Here is a 22484-nt window from a genome sequence, read left to right as displayed (position 1 = left end):
AGATTTCCACAGAGAATTTATTCATAGAACTGTTTTTCTGACTTGTCGTTAATTGGCTCATTATTGGCTCTCTGAAGGAGTGTGGCCGGCTTGTTGTTGAGCAGTCTGTGCATCAGCAGCACTGTCGGGGAAAATAAATGTCAGTTACGGCAAGGTGGGAGAGACAGTCATGTGACCGACCTCCTCAGCGATTTCTGCCGCAGTCTGATGCTGCCAGGGTTTGAGTGCGGAGATATGAATAGACGTTTGCCAGGGATGTTTGATTCGATTCCACCTCATTAGGGGAGCTGTTGACTGCCCATGTGTGAACGAAACCAGCAACTAGTGAAGCAGTTCATGAGGAAGACATGATTTCAAGGACATCTGTGTGACGTGTCCAGAATAAGGTTGCCATAAAGTAGCCAATGAGCCGATGCCGTAATTCATGGCCACTTGTAAGAAAAGACAGAAACAAAATGAAAACAACAAGAGATACAGAATGCTGCTATTCTGACGGTAGATTTGTGGAGTGCTGGAATTAAAAAACTTGTGACTAACCAATTAGTAAAAGTGGAGGGAGAATCTAGAGTAAGAAATGGTAAGTTCCAATCAGTATCTGTTTCAAAGAAGCAAGAAAAAGAACCCAAAATGATATATGTGTAGATGACAGCCATCGTTACTGTGCAGTAATTTTCTCCTAGGATGTTAGGCCATGAGTAGAATATTCAGAGCACTCCAGAGCACTGTGATGTTGAAAAGAGTTGCCTGATTTGTGAATAATTGGGGCACTTTATTAGTATGAATTGAAAGGCAGATGAAAGGGGTGGTGCAGTGTTCAGAATATGTGGATGCTCATGGATGCCTGTATTGATGCAAGAAGATTACAAACAGGTTCCCTGATCTGGCGGCAATACTCCCCAAATTAGGTTCTGTAATTCCCATTAGGGTGTAATTCAATTTCCTATATTTACCTGACAGTGTTTGCTGATGTCACATGACCTTAACTTCCTGTTTGAGATGGGGGGCAGCTGGATGGAGGTGGCGTTGAAGGGGCAGGGAAATTGTGATTAAAAATTCAGTGAAATTCTTCTTTTCAGGCAATCTCCATGAGATTGTGTATTGCCAAAGGACAAAGGGAAAATTTCAAGAATGAATTTCATTACATCTCACCAAAGCTTCTATAATATTCTGTATTGCTTTGGTACAGTGTAGATTTACCCTACATTGTACACTGTACATGTCATTCTGAAATATTCTGCAAATCATGAATTTCTACCTGGATGCTCTTAAGCCTTTAGCGTCATTATTTTCAGAATACAAACACCAACAACGAATCACTTGACATTTCAATTCAATATTTGTATCAGAAATCATGTGGGCTGAAAAGCATTGAAGTGAAAAAGAAACCCCTTTTCAGTGATGTTGCTTAGGGTCTATAATGTGATTTACAGCACGTGTTTGCTATTATTGGAATACTTGTTGTTATCGGGTTGTTGGGAGGCATGCATTGTACCGGTATTCTTCTGTAGACAGGAACACAGTATCTTGGGGCACTCCTAAAATTATGTCTCTTGACAGTGTGAGGTGCACCTATGCTGGGAGCATACTAGCTAGCACTGTATTAGGGATGCTGGGGGTACTCTGCACTCAGAAGTGATATGCATTGATGCTTTGCAGAAGTAATTGACTGGCATACAAAGGCAGATGTAATTTGGTGGGCGAGGAGTGATGTAAGGGGGGAAAACAAGAAGACTCGGGAGATGTTAATTTTCAGGAGACATGAATGTGAACGACTGATGCTGATTCAGCGCTTCTCCGTCGTCACCTCGGCACAATAATTGCATTTCACATTTTGAGGAGAAACACTGGGGGTTTGAATCTATGTTTGTCCCATCAAGTCTGGCAGCGGGCTGGAGGTGGCACCAGCAGCTGATTCTGGTGACAACTTTCTTGCTTTTTCCTGATTTATTATTCTGCCTTACTCTTGTATGTGGGAATGCTTGTTGACAGTAAAAAATAAAATGCGTATTGACTGTAAAAATAAATAAATAAATTAAAAAAAAAAGATAAATGACTCACCTAAAAAAGCAAAAAAAAAGTTTCAACAAAAATTAATACATCAGATTATTTGTCTTGTAATAATATGCATTGGTTTTATTCTGGGCTTACTAAGAAATGCATTCACAGAAAATAGCTGTTGAAAATAATCCTTGTGTCAATGTGTTTTTAACCACTCCAAGAGAAAGTTTGATCCGAAATGTGATGTGATATTACCATATCAATTTGCCATTGATATGGCGTTGGTAGAATGAATTTTTAGATAGAGAGCAGAAATATATTTTTTTTCCCTGGGCTAGATAATTTGCATGTCACAGTTATTTTTGTGATCCACATATTGTGCATTGACTCTTCATGGTTTTGTGGAGATGTCGGGTTGGTTGAAATTGCTTCATCGGCATGCAGAGCTGGAGAGTTTGGTAATAAGGAACTAATGGACTTTTGAGGTATGCTGTCAAATGGTGGTGGCTTTGCAATGATTAACAAATCTGGTCATATGACTCCAATCAGGAGAGAGATGTAAGAAGGGTGGAACAGAGGAGAAGTGACGTGGGGAGAATACACCAGTGTCTACCTTGTTTGAAAATATCATGCCATTATACATTTGGGCTGATATCGGTGCATGAGATGATAGATACATTGTGTGGTTATTGCAATAGGCCAACTTCATAAATATTCAAATTTATGACTGCTACTCTTCTGTTCAGTAGATGGCGAGGACTTCATTGAACTTGCCATACAAAATTTCAAGTCTATCGGCAAAGATAGATTGTTTCACTGATTTGTTGCTACTCTGCACAATCCTCGGGGAAACCTCATGCGGACTTCGTCTGGTTGGCGTATGAATCCTCGGTAATGCAGTTATGCATAGTAGTTGAATACATAATGAAAATGGTCGTGTGAAGTTGCACTGCTGTTTCTGGTATAAAGCTATCCTTGCCAAGTTCTTGCGCCTCCCACGCTTTTTCCCTCAGCTCTGAGAGGAGCATATGTTACATGTCGCTAGCTATGACAATATTTTGGCAGTCAGTACTACTTAGCATCTTGCCCTTACAGAAATGGTGGATATGTAAATGAAAACAAAAACACAAACACTTTTCGCCCATCATGCTGTCATAGAGGACCCACTCAAATTAATTGAGATAAAGACTGTCTTGTGTAGACTTGTAAACCTGTTTCATTGGAGAGAAATGTGATGTATAAATTGCAGCAGTAGGTGCATTCACATTGCAAAATGCTGTGGGAGTTAGGGTGGTAATTCAAACTTCACCTGAAATATTCATGGGAGGTTAAAGTGTGAATCGTGTTAGTAAATGCCACCGATCGTATAGCAGTGTACCAGTATATCTCACACGCCCTGACACACTTTCTCTCTTTTTCCTTTAGGAGATATTCTCAATGTGTGCACTTAGCTCAGAGAGGTGTAATGTTGCTGAGTTTTGGACCAGAAATACCATTGTATTTCATGAATGTGAATAGTACTGAGTGAATTACCGCAATATCTATTACCATGGTGTTTTGCCAATGAGAATGGAGCCAACAAATCACTGTGGTATGAAATACCACATTAACCCATTGAAGACCGACTGAACTTGCTACAACACGCATATCCCATAGATACCTGTCCGAGTATGCTCGGGACTTGTCTTTGACAGGTTAATTCAAACATGAATGCAGGTCCACAACGTAGAAGAGGCAAAGTGGGAACTCGTCCAGCAAGCTCGGTCTGCTTCTATGGCTGTAGATTCCGAGGCAGCTCTCTCATGGGTTAGGGCCCCTGCCATATGTCAGTGCATCTCACTCAGACTGGTAATGCTGCTATGATGATTGATGGGTACACTGTATAGAGCATGGTGCAGATTACACGTAGGCTCAATTCAACATCATACACAGGTTCTTTTCTGTGATTTCTCTGTGAAAGGTTCCACTGTCCTAAAGATGTGGACAAGCCATAGATTGCACTGGTGTTTCCCATTTCAAGGCACAAGTGTCCATTTGTACAGCTTTTACAAATCCTTATGAGGGATTCTAAGCCCGTGTAGTTAGAGCAATAAGGGCAGAAGTTGGTTTGTGTTTAGTTTCCATGTTGACAAGTAGTTTTGTTATGCAGAGATTAAAGACAAACCACAATCTTATTTGTGATGCCATTAATTAAACAGGAAATTGCAGTTAAAATCTAAATGAGATCGTATGTGATTGCAGTCCTTGTAGCAGTGTGTGCCAAAACTTACTATCCAAAGAAATCTCATCTTAAATGTGATGGGGGAGGATACATTTTTCCCCTTGCTCATCTGAAAGGTAATGTGATTGGAAATATGTCATGTTATTCTTTCATTAGTCCACTTTGACATACACTTTGGCATACTATAATATAACATACCCGTTTAACTTTTTAACTCCAAATCAGCATGAAATTCAATTTTTGAGTTAAGAATGTGTTCTTAGAGACATCATAAATGCATATAAATTTTCCACAAAGTCTGCAGATGCTCTTGCTTGTGTGTTTTGGTGATCTTCTCCTGATGAGCTCTCCTTGATAGAAATGGTTAAAAAAACTAACAAACAAACATTATCAACTCTACCAATCTGAGCACAGAATGAACATACAGAATGCTGTTGGTACAACCTAAGTCATTATTTAACCCGTTGAGGACGGTTTGATTTTGCTACAACACGCATTTCCCATAGACACCTGCCCGAGTATACTCGGGACTCGTCCTCAACGGGTTAAAGTGCCCAGTACTGATTTTCATCATGAATGCTGCAGCAGAGTTCTGCTAAGAGGCCACTACTGCTTGCCCCTCCCCCCCCCCCCCCTTCGCCCTCGTTGGTCGATGGGGCACACCTGCATTTTTCATGCATAATTCATCAGTAGAGGGTCACGGTTGGAGATCAAAGACGCCGTTAGCGTGTGATGTACGACAAGATCTGTGGGTCGTTGTCATTAGGGTTGTATCCCATCCCTCACATTCCTATATGTCGTATGTGACCGTGCATCACAGGACCAACAAAAAGTCGCATGCACTGATTTTGTGTTGGGACTGAAAATAGGTGAATGGGTCAACCTAGCCAATCGAGAATTTTTCATATTTTCTGAAAGAGCAAGTCTTTTTCTACATTATACTTAAGTTTGGGATCATATAACAAACAGGAACTTATTGTTTTTAGCAGTTTTTCTCAAACACTTTTTGGTGCAATAGTGTGATTAGGTGTTTCTCATAGAGTCCTCTTTTCATTTCTAAAAAAACCCTGTCCATACTCTTCACTTTCAACTCCAGTAACTTTGGAAAGAATGATGCTACTGCATTGAAAGTTGGCATTAATCATGGACAGAATGTATTAATAAAGCATGCTCAATTTCAGCTTTCTCTGATAATCCCTTCATTGTAGTTGCTCCAGTGGTTAACATCCTGTTTTTTGTTCATTCGTCACACAGCTAGCGTGGCTGGGTAAAGATTAAGCACTTGAATAGACCCTGTACTTCAGAGCCTCTTTTCTCAGTTCTTTCTTTCCACTATTAGGATAGATTAGGAGAGTTCATTTGAATTGAGTTATAATACATCATTTTAAAGCTTAAAGTCTGCTCTTTCAGAATCTGCCCTTAACGAAAAATGTGGGTATGGCGACTTTTTGTTGATTTTGTGATGCAGGGTCCCTTATGATGTCATAATATCGTCTGTTGTGAATGAGAAGGGCGTTAAATTGTCTTGAACACTATGGGTTTAGTGACCACTTTATGCCCTTATCATTCTCAACGGACGATATCTAAATCTCTCTCTCCCTCTCTGTTATGTAGTGAGATACTATTTGTGATCCGTCATTTGTGTATAATGGTCTACACCTTCTGCATTCAAGCTTGAATAGTACACTTATACTACATAGATTTGGAATTTGGAGGATACAGTATGGAGATGTATCTTTACAGTGCTAATCATTTTTAAAAAAAATGATTGGTCCCCTAGATTTCAATATTATGTAACAACTGGAAGTTGATGATAAATGTGTGATACAGCATCTCTCCATCCATGTGTAGTACTAAGCCTGTGTGCTACATTCTAATATGCAGTGTAGTTGTATGTACAGTGTAGCAGGTGGTTTATATCTTCACATAGATGCTTGGATAGTCGGTGAACAGAATGATGTGTACCAAGGACTTGTGTATGATATAATGCATCATAGGAAGCACAGGATATGATTGACTTTACATGCAGTTAAGTGTAATTTTTTAGTGTCACATTGCAGCAAGGTTAATTAATTATGGGAACACAGCATATTCATTTGATTATCTAATGATGTATGATGGATATTCTTGAATTTTTTTGAAAAAAAAAAATATTCCCTCTCATACCCTGGTTTAGAATTCATGGACAGATGCATCACCTTTGTTTGACATACAGTGAATTTGTATCCAGAGAGCAAATTCCAATTTCTATAGATATATTCATGGACAGATTACCATTGATCTATCATGGTAAAAGATGTATGCTTGATCTGATTGTCTGCATGTTTTATTCATTACAGAGCAAAAGAACCGGCTGTCACAAGGAGCCTTGAGGGCCTTACAGAGTCTGGCCACCAGCCTGCAGCTGACCACTGTACTTGCTGCTTGGGATAGAGGTCAGTAGCCCCTGGGGAAAGGTCATGTACATGAGAGGCTGTGTGGAGGGAGGCTAAGGCTATTGAAATTATGAGTAAGCTAAAAGACTATAAGAATTTGCTGAATCTATCCAGAACTGATGGTAATGATGTTGCTGATGTTGCTGACAGTGAAGATGATGACAGCAATAATGGTTTTTGCTGATGTAAATGACTAATTAAAGAAGTCCAAAACAATGGTGAGATTGATGATAATACTAATCATGTGGTCATGATCCCGTAATGGCTGACAATAATTGATGGTAAGGTAATCAAGTGGTAGTGATGATGTTGATTAGACCATTAGACTTTGGCCAAGCACTATCCTGGCCGTGTCAGGACTTGAAAAGGTCAGGTGAGTTAGAGGCATGATGGGAAGGTACTGAGTCAGAAATGTCTATAGAGGGCTTCAACACTCATGGACTCCTCGAAATGATGTAAGCTGTGTATTTCATTCCGCAAGAACCCTGCAATCTAAAAAGAAGGAACCCATGGTTGGTTTGGATGAAGTATTCCTGGAAATGTAATTATGTGCAGTTGGCACCACGCTTTCACTTATTATGCACAGCAAGATCTAAATTGGTTTCAGCAGGTAGAAATTTGCCCGGGAATCTCTTCAAAATCTGCTTCTTCTTTTTTTTTCTTCTCTCTCCACCACCCCCCCCCCCCCCCCCCCCCTCTGCACACATGATACACACGATCCCAAGAGAAAAGGGAAAGCAAAACCAGTAGAATGGCTGCGAGCAGAATTAGATTAGCTCCAGTGGCCTGCAACGCACTAGAGGTGGACACATGAGAAGATGCAGAGTCCAACATAAAGACCTATACACAGACTGGCTTCCTCTGTCCATCTCTACCCATAATGCATTGCAATTTATAGAGTGACTTATTTGATAATGTCATAATTGAATTTTGTAGGTGTGTCCAATGATACCATCTTGTACATTGCACACATAGTGTGTCTAACGTGCTTACAATGATTTTCACGACCTGAGAAAGTTTGTTTAATAGCAGATTTCATGCAGTGTTTTGGATGTTACCTGTACATGTACATGTGTATTGTGATTTATGTTCTTCCTCCCAGCTGCTGAATTTATACAATATGAATCTGAGTCAATTTTTGTGTTTATTGTCACTCCCAGGGTGCATCTCAAAGGGTGAGCCCAATCTTGAACGAGTACATGTATTGAAAGGACCAGCTCTTTAATTTTTCTCTTTATTTTTCAAATATAATTACAACATTTAAAGAGTCATTGCCTTCATTTCATGCAACAATGTCGAAGAAGTGTACGTCCAAGTCTTGACTGTTATCAGTGTTTTAATGGTATTATTTTGTAATGGTGTATACAGTGTATACAACCTATGTGTGATATATTCTGAGTGGAGTTTTGGGGGTGTGTCTTATCAATGGACTGATCACGTCTGTCATGCTTAGATCTGTTTTACAAACACTGGGTCTTTTTCATGGTCTTTGAAATGAGATAAATTTGACTTTGATTATCTCATACTGGCACCTGGAGATAGAGCCCTCTGTTCTAATCTGCCAGAAATGTGTTTTTTAAAGCAGATACAGTGTACCTCTCCTCAAGTGTGTGGTAGATTGCATTGAAGTAGAAAAGGCCTCTCTGCATGTCTTAAGATATTTGTGGGCAGGGTGGGGTAGGATGGGATGAGATGGGTTGAAATATACCATACCAGGGTTAGACTCCACATCCGTTTCCTTTCTTTCTTATTACTTTGGCCCGTTCCCATCCCCCTTCAATAAAAGGCCCCAAATCATTACTAGATTATTCATGTTAAGCAGGAGAAGGTACAGTGTAAGCTGCCAATAAAGATGTATTTTTCAGGTCATCCAACAGAAGAAAATATGATTTTAAGATGTAAAAAGATAGTATTTCTGAAATTGAATTTAGCATGCGTTATAATTTCCATTTCTCCATTTGAAGCAACTTTTCATTTGTGTTCACAATATATATTGAATGTACATGAGTATGCTGTTGTTGTTTCTTTGTGTTGCTGTATAGATTTCTTCACCAATTTCTCATTCAATGAAAGGGTATGAGGAAAATAAGGAAGGAAAGATAAATTACAAATATGTAGTCTTCATCGATATGTTACATCATTTTGAATGTCTTCTCTCCATATTCTCTTCATCTCTTACCCTACCATGCTCTGCCTCCTCTTCCTCCTCATCCATGTTGTCCTTTCCCTTTCCTTCCACCTCTTCCTCCTCCTCCTCCTCCTCCTCTTCCCCGTCTTCTTCCTCCTCCTCCTCTTCCCCCTCTTCCTCCTCCTCCTCTTCCTCTTCCCCCTCTTCCTCCTCCTCCTCTTCCTCTTTGTCCTCTTCCTCTACTTCTTCATCCTCCCTTCCACCTCTTCCTCCTCTTCTATTTCTTTTGCTCTTTATCTTCTTCCTCCATCACTTCCTCCTCCTCCTCCTCCCCTTCATCCTCCCCTTCATCCTCTTCCTCTTTCTCATTATCATCTTCCTCCTCCTCCTTCTCTTCCTCCTCCTCCTCTTCCTCCTCTCCCTCCTCCTCATTCCTCCTCCTCCTCTTCCCTCCTCCTCCTCCTCCTCCTCATCCCTCCATCACTCTGCCGTGATGCCACCAGGTATGTGTGAGGTTCTGGCCTCCATGCGTACCGACAAGTGTCTCCTGTCCCACCTTGGCCCAGGCCAGATGGAGAGCAAGACGTGTTTGCTCTTCCAACAGTGCATCATACCTCTCCTCAGCTTTCTCAAGGCCATTGAACAGCACTCTGGCCCCGTGGGCCCTGGGCACCCAAAAGGTAAATGTTTTTCCATCTGTAGTCCTTATCCTCCGCTGTCACGTCTCCCTCAAAGATCATTCTGAAGGAAGCTCCCTGAAAACAGAAACATATCTTCATGTCTTGAAAAATAATATAAAAATCTCTGTAAACACACAAATGGCTTCCTAATTGTGTGAGGTTTTTTTTTTTTTGTTAAACTTTCCTGATTTGAAGTTTGAATGTTGGCAGCCCTGCCTTACTCATCTACCCCAGACTTTACAGAATAATGATGATAATGATAAATCATTTGTTTGAGCACAGAAAACTATTGTGCTACAAGAGTGCAAGAATGCCTCTTTGAACTAGACATCCTAAATAATTTAAATAGACAAATGTCAACAGAATATTATATCCATTAAATTTATAAATCTAGTATAGGCCTACTGATTTGCTCCATGGAATACGAGTGTGGGGAAACAAATGCAGAAGGCCTTGCAAATAGTCTGAAATCTATGGGGGACAGGTGCCTGATCTTATAGCCCTGTTCACCCGCAGTTTAATTAAAGACCCAGTAGTATGGGGATACCACAGAGTGGGAAGGCTGGCCCTGCTCGGATGTATTTGAGAATCCCCATAATAAATTGTGTGTACTGATTTGAATATCATTGATCTCTATGTAAGTACACACACAGTTAAAGAATCGCCACTGGGACCAACTATTACTGATGAATTGTATGCTTCGATACACATACTTGCTAATTAATACGTTGCTGATGTGCACTATTATGGTTTTGGAATGCACTCTCACCTAGCATTACTTTTTAATGTGGTTGGATACCATTCTCTCATAAAGCACGAACATTGTCATATATGGGCCATGACGCAAGAAAAGTGCCCTCAGCTCTGTTGCACACAAACGCCATAAAACCGCGCAGAAGTTTGACAAAGCAATATGGGGAAAGAAAAAAAAAAATGGTTAGCTAGCTAGCTGCATGCACATGCATAGACGCATAAAAAAAAGTGGTAGGATCTGGACAAAACAATAAACATGCTTTCTTAAATGTCATAATTGGATCATTTAGGAGTGGTATTTCAGAAAACAGTTTGCATCTAAATACATCAGAATTCATTCTACAATGTGGCAGTGAAAACTCATTTTTTTTTTTTTATTAATGCTGTAAGGGCCCTTTTCTTGCATCTTGAGATAGAGTATGTAAGTATACATTTTAAGTTTGTATGGCTTTATTCTATGCAGAACTATTTTTGGTCTTCATTTTAGAGGATATAATTTCACTTACCACTTCGCAACCTATTCAGCCTACCAAAATAACAGCTTTATGGTAGCGGCTCATCAAGCACCAATCAGATGTAATTTAAAAAGAAAAAAATCATCTTCGTATCTGTAATTTTTCTCATGCGTCTATGCCTTTTTGTTCTCTCCGCATCCTGTGGAGTAGAGCCAAGTAGAGAGTTGTTTTCTCAAGGTTGTTTGGAATGATTGTGTTATTTTGTTTAGTAAATGCTATTTCCCTATTTTCGCAACTGGCATTGATAGAATACTTGAAAATTTACATACTTTTTGCTGCATCAATCTGCAGACAAGGTGATAAAAAGTTTAGGTATTGACAATGCTCAGAATTCCTTCTAGCAATTGCTGTTATTTTTAGGTCTGAAAATCCTATGCCTACGCAAGCATGAAACTACATAATGTAAATGTTTTGCCACTGTGGGTTTTTTTTTTCTGTCATTTGGGCTCAAAGTGAGTGAAGTGAAGAAGACTGGATATTTTGAACTTCAACAAGTCTCATCCAGGGTTCATCACACTGTGTATGCGCCTTCTTGTAACGATAAGTTATGTCTTTGTGAGATCGGGAAAGGCACGCAACAGATTACAGATGATTAGACTAATGTCTGGGCATGAACGTGTAGCGTTGCATAATTCAAGACTGAATGGAAGGCATGAAATCATTTCATATTCAAGACCACCTTAGGGAGCAGGTAGATGTGCTCGGCAGAGGCTCTGTAAAGTTCAGTGGTTACATTAAACTGCCAAGTTATTGCTGGTAGTTAGTGCCATAGGTGTGTCACTTGAATGTTAAATATAGCCCATTATAAGTATTCATAGCATTTGATGTGTGAGCAGTTGTTATAAAGATGTTTCTTTCTTTTTTTTTCTTTTTTAATATTATGAATACCCTAAGATGTTTGAAAAGTCAACAATTTAGGCCAAATTGCAAGTAGTTCCAGGATAAAGATTGTATGTGAAGTCTGTCTTTTGATTTGGCCACAATTATTGTTTCAGTGTATTCTTAGCATGAACATTTTTGCCTGTCCTTTATTGGAGCTGTAGAGTATCTTGTCTTGAAGTTCTCTTACTGTGAAATGAAATCTAGCATTAACCTTTTACAATTGCTTTTGTTTTTCTAACATTCAGTCATATTTTATTTCCATTTATGCACCTCAAAACAGTTTTTCATGGGTGGGAAGTACATCTTGCAATTTTTGTTTTTACTTTGACAGTCAGGCTTTGTAGCTGTCAGTGTGACGTCATACTCTGGATCCATCCTGTTATCTACTTTCTTATCCGTTATTCCGATAATAAATGCCAATTTAATACTCAGTGCCAAGTCATCATAATTTCTTTTCTTTCTTTTTTTTCAATCGTTGCCAACTATCGTTACAGTGAACAAGACCACAGACATTGCTGAGAACTTCTATAAGTTAAGCAGTTACATTTTAACTATATTAACCCCTGCCTCTTTTTGAAAATTGCAATTTAATTACCAGTATGTGCTTTCCCCATACCGTAGACGGTATCCTGTATTGGATTAAATCCATCCCCTCCATTTACTTCAAATGGAAACTGTTGCGGGTATGTCTGGGCGATTTTGTGTGTGACACCCTCATACCCAGAGATATGAGTGTAAAATGTGTAACCAGTATTAGCCTTGGTGAGAGGTTGTCAAGTCGTATCATGGTCATCAGTATCTTAGGAGATGACTTATGGCAGACGTGGTGTATGATCCCTTGAGATGGGAGTAGGAGTGGAGACTTGTTTCATAAACTCATTTGCCAGTAATTGCTGCAGTCTTCTTAATTAGTTTTCAGAATATGGAAGTGGGCGTATAATAGCACAGCTCTGGTAGTGGAGACGTGTGCATAGCCACCTTGGAAACGTGTGAAATAGAGCTGATGTGAAGATAGGCAAACAGGTGGGAAAATTAATGGATGAATCAATCAAGAAGCAGTACAAAGTGAAAGGAAAGGAAAATGTCTGAAAAATTGAAAAATTCTGACAGCAGAGAAGGGAATCATTACATGGAAGCTGTGGCAGTTGGGGAAAGAAAAGAGGGATAAAAAATATGTCATGATAGACCTCATTAAGTTTTGTAATACTGTACTGAAATAAAAATCTGCAAGTGAGGAAATTAAAAGAGAAAGGGTTATTGGTGGTAGGAGGAGAAAAGAAAGAGATGAGATTATGAAGATGTCAGTACCTGTTTGGTAGAGCGTGTGCAAGAGAGGGAGTGTTATCACTTTAATAGTACTTGTATTCATGGGAAGTGATGCTTTGGGGATACTAGCGAGTCACATCCTTCCTCTTTTTGAGTCTCCTGTGCCCCCCCCCCCTCCTTCCCCATCTCTAACTAGGTCTGTGTCTCTCTGCTGCATACCGTCAGCTTGTATCCCCTGCCGTGCAGCCTCCACCACTTTGTCTCTGCACAGACACGGAAGATAGTGTGCGTGTATCACAGCAAACAAGCGCCGTGACATTTAGAAATGGTCGAAAGAGGATAGGGTTGTTCCCCTCCCCTGCCCCTCCCCCACTCCCGAGCACATCATTAAATGGGCAGGCGCAGTGGAGGTATTTTGAGGCATCATTATTCATTAGCTGAGGTCCCCAGTCATTCCCCCTGTGGCTCCAATATCAAGATTCTCCTCCGTTAGACTTATTTTCTCCTGTCATTTCTCTCTTCTTTTGTCTTCCTTCCTCCTCTCTTCTGTGCATGGATAGCAGATGAATATATTCTGGGAATACTGGATTTAGGTCTTCGTCCTCATTTCTTAGATTCTGCTGCATGCTTTGTGTGTCTGCGCCATAAATAATGTACACCTGTAGCGGTCAGGGAAAAAATTAGAAAAAGGAATGGCTGCATCCATAAGGTTAGAGGCGGCATCGTATGTATGTAAAAATCACTCATCACTCTTGGATGTAGCAACTGATTTCTTATTATGAACACTGTTTTTACAAATTTTATTACTGTACATATCTATTGCCGGAAAGGTAATGATACTGCTTTCCACAAGAAATATGCCTTTTCATGCCTCAGAATATTGCGATGCTTTACCACATTGGCACCCTGGAGTTACCTGTACTGTATACTGAGAGAAAAATCATGATTTCTGATATGGACATCAGTAGTGATGAGCAGGTGTAATGCACTGCCTCGTATTCATGCTTGATAAACATAGAAATTAGTATAGTATGCATTGTGAAATTATGATGTGTGCACTATGTACTGTGTAGCATGGAAGCATTCCTGACCGGTACTGAAAGCAAATTTTCAGTGGAAATTTTGTCAGATATTCAACTACAATATGCATCAAAGCAGTGGCAAGAATACATGCTTTCATGTGGGAACAAGATAGCAGGTCTCTGCCATTTTTTTATGTTTCCAGTATAAATCAAGGTATTTTGTAATTCATGTGTAGGTCAGTGGCAATAATAGAGTGTAAGAAAGTAGTCTTGAACCAGTTAGATAATGTTGAGCCCTATATTACCTGCACAGTTCAAATTCTTCCTATCACATGAACATAGTATTCATGGTATGCAAGAGGAAGAATTTCCCACATTTCATGTCATGTCATGACGCTGTAAAGCTCGCTTGTCTACAATGACACTTGCTTCGTGTATGTAATAGAAAACCCAGAGTAATCCCTACACTTTGAGTATACATCCCTCCAAGTGCAATGACATCGTGTGGATTTCTTGGCCGTTCAATTCTTTCAGTCTTTGATGCAGAGAAACTGGGCACCTGAAGAGACTAAAGAGACAATGATACTCAAGTTTTGTCCTCCCACACAAGAGGATTACATCTTTTCCCTCTTGCTCCTTCTGTGTCTTATGTTCAGGGGGTTAAGTGTCTTTTGGCTCAATTTGATTTTCATGACAAACTACCATATTGTCACATTAGACTGGAATCTTGTCACTTTAGAAGATCTGAAGTGTCCTTCTGGTCAAATCTTTATGCTCCACAGTATAAATCCCTCGTGTGTCTCATTCTGACACTGCAAAGCATGCATGCTTTTGGAAAACACTCTGTTTTTCAAATCCATTTAACTTTTTATAAATATTTGTTATGTTGGACGTGCAATGAGCAAAGTTGTAGGGAAGATCCCAAGCTTTGCTATGATGTACATTGTATGACTAATTTGTGATTACTTTTCCTTCAAAATGACCGGTGACTGCATTATTGTAGAGGCTGACTTTTGCACATAAAACGATGACAAAAACTTTGAATTTACAACAAACAAAAAAATCCAATAGGGAACATTGTTTGATATTCAATCACCATACAATGCAAGCTACATGTGAGAGGAACAGAACCACGAATGAATCTTTCATTGTATGGTGGCATCTGGCAAGTTATCAATCAGTTTGGGTAGGATTGTGCATTTTATTTTGGCTTGCAGTCGACTGTGTCGGGTGTGAGAACATGGCACATTAAGAGTTAAATATATTTACGTGTATGGCTCCAGTGTAAATCATCTTTGATAGTCTAAGAATGTCCCAAAACTATATGCCGCATCTTTTGCGAGTCTAATTTTTCACAAATCGGGACTTCCCCGCGAGTGGTTAAATTTGCAATTGTGGAGTACAGTACTGAACAGAAAAATAATGTATGCCTGTACATCACATTCAAGTCGGGATGAGCGTTGATATTTTGGTGTGTTTTTTAATTCGCGAATAGCACCGACACGCAAAATTCATGAAAATAAAAACCTCGCGAAATATATTCAACATATACAGTATATGTCAACAGATTGGAGTAAGAAAAAAGTATGTCAATTAGGTTGTCATGTTTTGAGTCAAAGTATCCCAATAGCCACTTTTTCTATCTACTATATGATAGACCAAGTTAGAGTAAAGAAGGAACTGGTGTGAGATATGAACCCCTCTGCAGTACCAGTTCAGGTCAGACTCAACTTGTAGTCTGCAGATATTTTGTCAGGCATTTTAACACAACTGTCAGTGAGAGGAGGAGATAGCTGATACAGGTTAACTTTGCTATTTTATCTACAGTAGTTCATAAATCATATTTTGTTAGTCTACATGTGTTACAATTCTTTTTCTTCTTCTTTTGATGTGAAACTAGTTCACTGTATGACTTTTGAGAAGACTTCTAGGCCTTAGTTGCAAAATTGAAATCAAGAGGAAGATGATTTGTATTGAAAAAATGATAATATTTTATTTGAAAGCATGGTTGTCTTGAATCTCTGTTGTATTATTGGTGACCTCTGGATAAGTCCCAGTACTCCTATAACAATTATGTATTGCTCTTTCAGTTTCATCACGTGTCCTGGTGCCAATTGTTGCTATTATAGTGTGGAACCTGTATATGAAATATTGTCACACATGCGAAAGAAATAGCCATTTTTACCATTTACAGTTTGCAGTGCAAATTATATGGAATGGAGAAAATTGATGCAAGTAAATGCTTCCTGTTAGTGCCAAGACTTTTTCTGAGCTGGATTTTTCTCTGTTTGTTGGTCTGGATGTGTCCATGACATACGACGGTATGCATTCTGTTAGTGGTTTGCATTGTGAAAAGAATGTACATGTAACATCCATTCTCTGGATGATGCTCGCAGAGAATCCTGAGTCCTATTTTTGGCCTTTTAAAAAGGGCCGGTAATTGTATGCACGGTGGTGTCAGGTACCACCCATTGTTGTGTCTCATTTAGAGTGATGTGCGGGCACCAGATGACAACTTATCAACATCTGACTGAGGAGAGTATGAAGCTCGCTCTCTACAAATGTCAACAGCTCGGAGAGGGGGACAAGTCAAATTGAAGTAAAGTGACTCCAGAGGTGGAAAACACTTTCCCAATACTGTCCAAATTTCAATCCAATGAGGGAAAAAAATTAGGGTTTTAGATATCAGTTTGTGGAGAAGTGTTTTCCACGATGGCATATGGTGTTACACTGATTATGATAGTGGTGAGATGCAGTGTACAATGTAGATATTCTGTGCAGTGAGATGCACTGTCTAGATTGTTTAGGATCCATTGGATGAGTAGAATCAAAATGAAATGAGAAACACAGACTGAGGATGATTTCCTTTGAGATGTACAAGTTTGCTTGTAGTATACCTGTTAGACTTCTGTGTGGTAACCAGAGGGCAAGGTTTACATCTTATCAAGATGTTGATTCAAATTGTTTTCTTGTCAATCCTTGCTCATGTGCAGGTTCTGGTAGAGGTTATCTCTACCATGTGAAGGAAAAAATGCAATTTTGATGTGTACATCTGTGGTGTGTTATAAATGGATTGAATTTTTGATATTATCGTAGAACTTCTGTTTTGCTGTTTGACCCATGACCTAAGTCGAGCCCAGCATACACACATTTAACTGTACATATTTTCATCCATAATTTGTATACTAACAATTCTCAGGATTAATAGATATATCAAATACGTGTTTGTATTTGAAAATCAGACAAAGAAGCTGAAATATGAATGCAGTGGCATGGATTTTTTAAAGTAGAATGGGGATTGAAATATTCATGATATTAAGGAATTATACGGAATTACCATTGTTTGAAAATGTGCCATCACTCATTCAACTGAATTATGAAGTATGAAGCTTTAATAGTAACATTTGTGCTAATGTCTCTTTCTGATCTGACATGTTTTTATCAATAGTGAATAGAAAGATAATGTTTTGAACTTTGTCGTCATATATGATTTCGTCCTGTAACTTCGCATAGCTGCATATTCCTTTGCACTGGTTGATGTTGCTTATATATGTACATGTATCTCTTATCCTTTTTGTGATTATGCTTTTCAGTGAGAGCCATGACAGTTGTAAGAAACTTTGCAAATGCATGCAAAAAAAGTTACATGCAAGCCTGCCATGCACATAAATACATCCACGAAAAGGAAGGAAGAGCACATTGGTTACGTTGTATGAATACATGTTGCAAAAACGGCCCTTTTTCTGTAATGCAGTCTTGTGCATCTTATAATGTTCTGCCAGAGGAATTTGCAACGTACACATTGTACGTTGCAGTCAGTGAATGTGCTTGAACACATTGAATGCATAATGATGGCCTGTGCACATGCCACAGTGTGTGTTTTAAATGACTACATGATTTCAGAGTGTCAGAATGTATGACTAGTCTCTCACGAGGTAAACTGCCCTCTGAATGAGATAATGAGGGCGCTCTAATTTACTGCCTACGTGATCGTCATTTCGTCTCACTACTTCTGTGACACTTGCCTTCCAGTCGAATCTAGCTGTCCAATTTATTATCTCTCTTTTTGCGGGCGGAGTCCGGCTACCTCTGCTTCGCGCATCTTCTCGGCAGACGCCCTTATTCACCCGAGTCTTATTAACAATGATCAGAGGATTGCCCTTTACCCAGACAGCTAAGATAGGCATCTCTGGTCTGCGACAGTCTGCCAGATGTAGGTTACTCCCTTTGTGCATTCTTGGGAAGTATCCCCTAAAATCTGTCGCTGCCTTTCCTCCCGCATGCTTTTCTTCCTGTCTCCCCTTTATGCATAGGAAATGGAGGGGCAGCCTATGAGTGCTTTTGCGATGCACTCTTGTGACAGGGGCTGAGGACTTGAGATACATTTCAGGAATGTATTTCTGCCGAAAAATAGAATTGAGTGTCGTACCATTCCTTCCTATTTCTGTCTTCCTCCACACTGTATTTACGAATAAATTTCAAGCAGGGAAAAAAGAAATAATCAAGAGGAAAAATCCCACCATGTGATTGCTCCCAGTTTGGTCCTGTACAATGAAGAGTTGCAATCCACTTTGCACAATTCTTGTGAAGTAGACATTTTGACATCAAATTACTGTAGACGTCAGTCTTGCCATAAGTGGTAGCTCTTCATCTCGTTATACCCTTGTCAATCTTCAGTCATGACTGTCACATGTTCAGTCAAAGGGATGGGGAGTGGGGTGGTCGGAAATGAATAACAGTCACATTCTTTCTTCTAACGACAAATATTTGAACTCAATGAAGGTAAGAGAAAATACAGTGCTACACTTTCTAATCAATGCCATGCCGTTCTTTGTGCTGTCACAGCGAGGCTACATCATTTGAGATCTGAAGCAAGTACGGTATAGAGTCCCACTCCACTAGTATTAATGTTTGAAGGCCCTGCATTGTGACTCTTGTGTTTCATATGACTGCCATCATCTCTCTCCTCTCATTATGGTTTGCCAGACTCAAGATTAGCTGAGTCTATTTCTGGATCCCCGATGATAGATTTGCATGCCATAATCGAGATGAGATCTTGAAAAAAAAAAATGGATTTGGTGCCCACCTGTTCGATAAAATAGCAATGAAATCTAAGATATATATAAATATCATTCTTAACTCTTCCAGAGCTAATTAGTTTAACCCACTGAGGACAGACTGTTTTTGCCATAGCACACATTTTCCATAGACCTGCCTGAGTATTCTTGGGACTCGTCTTCAATGGGTTAACATGCTAATCAAACACATACAGTCACAGCATACCTCTGTGGTTTCGGGAGTGTGATATCTTTGTTCCATATTCCAAGATGAGAAAATCCAATAGAGAATTGAGGCCAGTCATAATTGATTTGTTAAGTGCCAATCCATAATAGATTAATCTTCCTTGACTGTGGAAATACCACAGTAATTCTCACAATGGAGGAGTTTTACATTGACCTTGAACACAAACAAAGATGACATTTAAGACAGATCTCATATTCGCTGTCCAGAGATGTCATTCTTAATGGCATCCTCCATTACCATGGCAACTCTGCTTGTGAGTTAGAGAAGACGTGAAAGGCTGCATCTATTTGTGAGAAAATAAACAGATCTATGCTAATTGTTTGTATTATCTGGAGGAAAGCTGTTATTTGCAATCTTTGTGTGGTGAATTTGTGAGTATGGCAGCATTTATTAGTGATTTCAAGAAAAAGAAAGTCCCACATGTATGTGAAAGATGAGATTTCTGTTGTAGTAATGTAAAAGAAAACAACAAAGATTTCATTTAAGATTGTCCTCATAATCATACTGGTGAATTTTGTATCTATTCATTTTTTATGTCCTTCAAATTCAATTTGATGTCATGAATTCTCTCTCGTTTTATAATAAATCAAGAAAGAATTGCACAGCTAGCTGTAGTTGCTCGGAAAAAAACAAAAACAAAAATGTATTTCCCCATACAAGTTTATAGCTGAGAGAAAAACACCAATCCAGTGTAAGAGATTGGATTTTTATGGTAACAAAAATATTTTTATCAAATTATGAAAAATGCCAAGGACATCTACTACTGTTGAAAGTATTTTTTTTAACCTGCTTTCTGCAACATTCTGAGTGTAATCACACTTGTAGAGGAAAATTCTCAAGATACTGTTGGCTATGTTGTGAGCTTTGTAGGTTTCAGCCACCGGTTTCTTTGTGTTATTTTGATAGACCTACGCTTTCCACATAATGTACACACAAAGATGTGAAATGCATATTATAAGTAAATTTGTTTATATTGTCATTTAGATATTTACAAGAGCATGTGCCTTTGAAATATAAAGTGAAGACGTCACATAGGATAGAGTGGAACTGAGATAAATGTTCAGGGTAAATCCATTAGCATAGTGATCAATTGTATGCCAATGTGAGGCGTGTGCTTGTCTCTCGCTAGGCTCGCAAACTGTTCTATTCAACATGAGGAGGAAATGGTGCCGAGTAGCCCTACTACCGTGCATTCTGCCGAAAGGGGTGATTTGAGGCGTTCGTGCTCCTTTTCGCTTGTTTGCATTGGATCAGGCAGCACCCTGAAGCGTTGAGAGCAAGCCAGCCGCAAACTGGATGTCTTCCATGCTGAAATTGGATATTCTTTGTCTGTTCACGCTGAGTGAGCAATGAATGACCTTGGAAGAGCTTTAACCTCGGTTCTATCAGAATTGATGAGAATCATTTATACGTAGGTGGTAATGATTGATTAATCATCTATACCACCGAGATGATTGATAAAAAAAGAAGCAACTACCTAATATCTTCAAATGCAAGTTACATGTATCTGCATGAGTGTAAGATGCATTATGTTTAGGGCTGTTCCATAGAAGATCAAAGTCATTTTTAAAGTGTTCATTTACATGCACTACTTACTGATTACCATTCATAGAACTTGGGAATGTAATGTAGACTATTGTCAATTCAGTGGATTTTCTCAAAGAATCATGATAGCCTGATGCAGAAGAGCTACATGCTAGATCTTACAGTCAAATGTTGAAATCCCAGACATTATAAAGTTGTTGTTTTTTTTTAATTCTGATGTAAAAGTCAGATGGATATCATTGAGTTTTTTAATCTTTTATCTATAGCCTTTCCTTTTTCTATTACAGAGAGAGTAAATGCATACATGTTTTTTTTTTTTTTAATGTCATATGAGGAAATCCTACTTTAAAAGATATTTATTTTTAGCTGCTTACACTACTATCAATTATTATGTGTACACAAACCTGTACATGTAGTTGTCCTATTGACCAAGCATGTCACAGTCTACGGGATAGACTCATTTTCATGTAGGCATGTTTGCAATTTCCCCCTGACTAATAAGATTAATGATTGTTAACACATTCGGCCTTGTCTCCCCCAGCAACTCCACGTCACTGTGTCACACAGTAATGCCGGGTGACTTTTAGATGAACGCTGGCCCCAATTTATCTAATAATGAGGAAGACAATTAGTTTCCTCTAGCATCAAAATCAATTCATTGGGAAGAGGTGCACTTCATAACTCAATTCATAACTCTAAATCGTACACAGGTCGACCTCACGGTATCACAGTCCTGATTGAGACAGGAAATGAGAATGAAACATGACAAAACAAAATGAAAACAAAATCAGACATGCATTTGTGCAAAATGCAGAGAGAGAGAGAGAGGGAGAGAGAGAGAGAGAGATAATGAGAGAGGAAGATGGGAGTAAAATGAATCAGGTGAGTTGCAGAGAGTCGCTAGTGTAATATTTTTTACCTTTGCAGCACATATAACAAGAAAATAATGACCTAAGGAGAGTTTTTTAGTTAAGGTCAAATGTTGAAAGGAGGAGTTCTTCACCTCATGAAAATGCTCAAAATTGGATGTTCCTATACCATGGAAATAAGTGATAAAAATGTCAACCTCTGGGAAAATCACTTCCGAAAGGTTTTTAAAGTTAATGGGCCATTTAAAGTACAATGACCTACTCCATATTCAGTGTAGGACATAGGAAAGGAGCTGTACAGCTCTAATAGAGACTCTTAGGAAGGGATTATCAAATCAACTTCAGATATTACACACATCAGTTTACTCTGGTAGTAATTCACAATATTAGCACCACTTCTGACCATTTTAATGAAAAGTTTTTGGAGGGTATTCATGCACTAATATCATCTGTTGTTGACCACATATTTCATATGTGATATATTGGTAAATTTTGGTTCTTATTATTGCACTATAAAAGTTAAGAAGTTGCAGAGAAGATGGCTTGAATTGGTTCAGCATTGAACTTAGGTGCTTTTATCAAGGAAAGCATAACACTAGATGATGTAAGCCACGGCCGTGTAGTGGTGCGTAAATCATTAGCTTTTTAGGTTGCCCTTGAATCCAGCCGTCAAAATGTCAAAACAAGATAACTGAAAAAATAGATAGAAGGGATGAGAATACCCGTCAAGAGGATCACATATTGATGATAGAAAGTTGAAATTATTTGGAGTTTTTATTCAGCTAGATAGAATAGGAAATATTGAGGATGGTGATTTTGCAAGACATGAGATGACTCAAGAATGTGCCTAATTGAAAATATGCTAT

At 38.9% G+C, this 22484-nt stretch overlaps 1 protein-coding gene across 1 annotated transcript in view; it reads left to right on the top strand.

Annotated features, from left to right (window-relative positions):
• LOC140241478 (uncharacterized) overlaps nucleotides 1–14463 on the top strand; it is a 45294-nt gene extending 30831 nt beyond the window's left edge. Inside the window, exons 3-5 of the mRNA XM_072321206.1 lie at nucleotides 6559–6654; nucleotides 9286–9462; nucleotides 14435–14463. Coding sequence (XP_072177307.1) covers nucleotides 6559–6654; nucleotides 9286–9462; nucleotides 14435–14463 — 302 coding nt within the window. The remainder of the gene's footprint in view (nucleotides 1–6558; nucleotides 6655–9285; nucleotides 9463–14434) is intronic.
• Nucleotides 14464–22484: the final 8021 nt, after the last annotated feature.

The sequence above is a fragment of the Diadema setosum genome, chromosome 18, assembly GCF_964275005.1.
Source record: "Diadema setosum chromosome 18, eeDiaSeto1, whole genome shotgun sequence".
NCBI classification, from domain to species: Eukaryota; Metazoa; Echinodermata; class Echinoidea; order Diadematoida; family Diadematidae; genus Diadema; species Diadema setosum.
The sequence above is the reverse complement of the archived record's forward strand: the minus strand, read 5'-3'. Positions and strand labels throughout refer to the sequence as shown.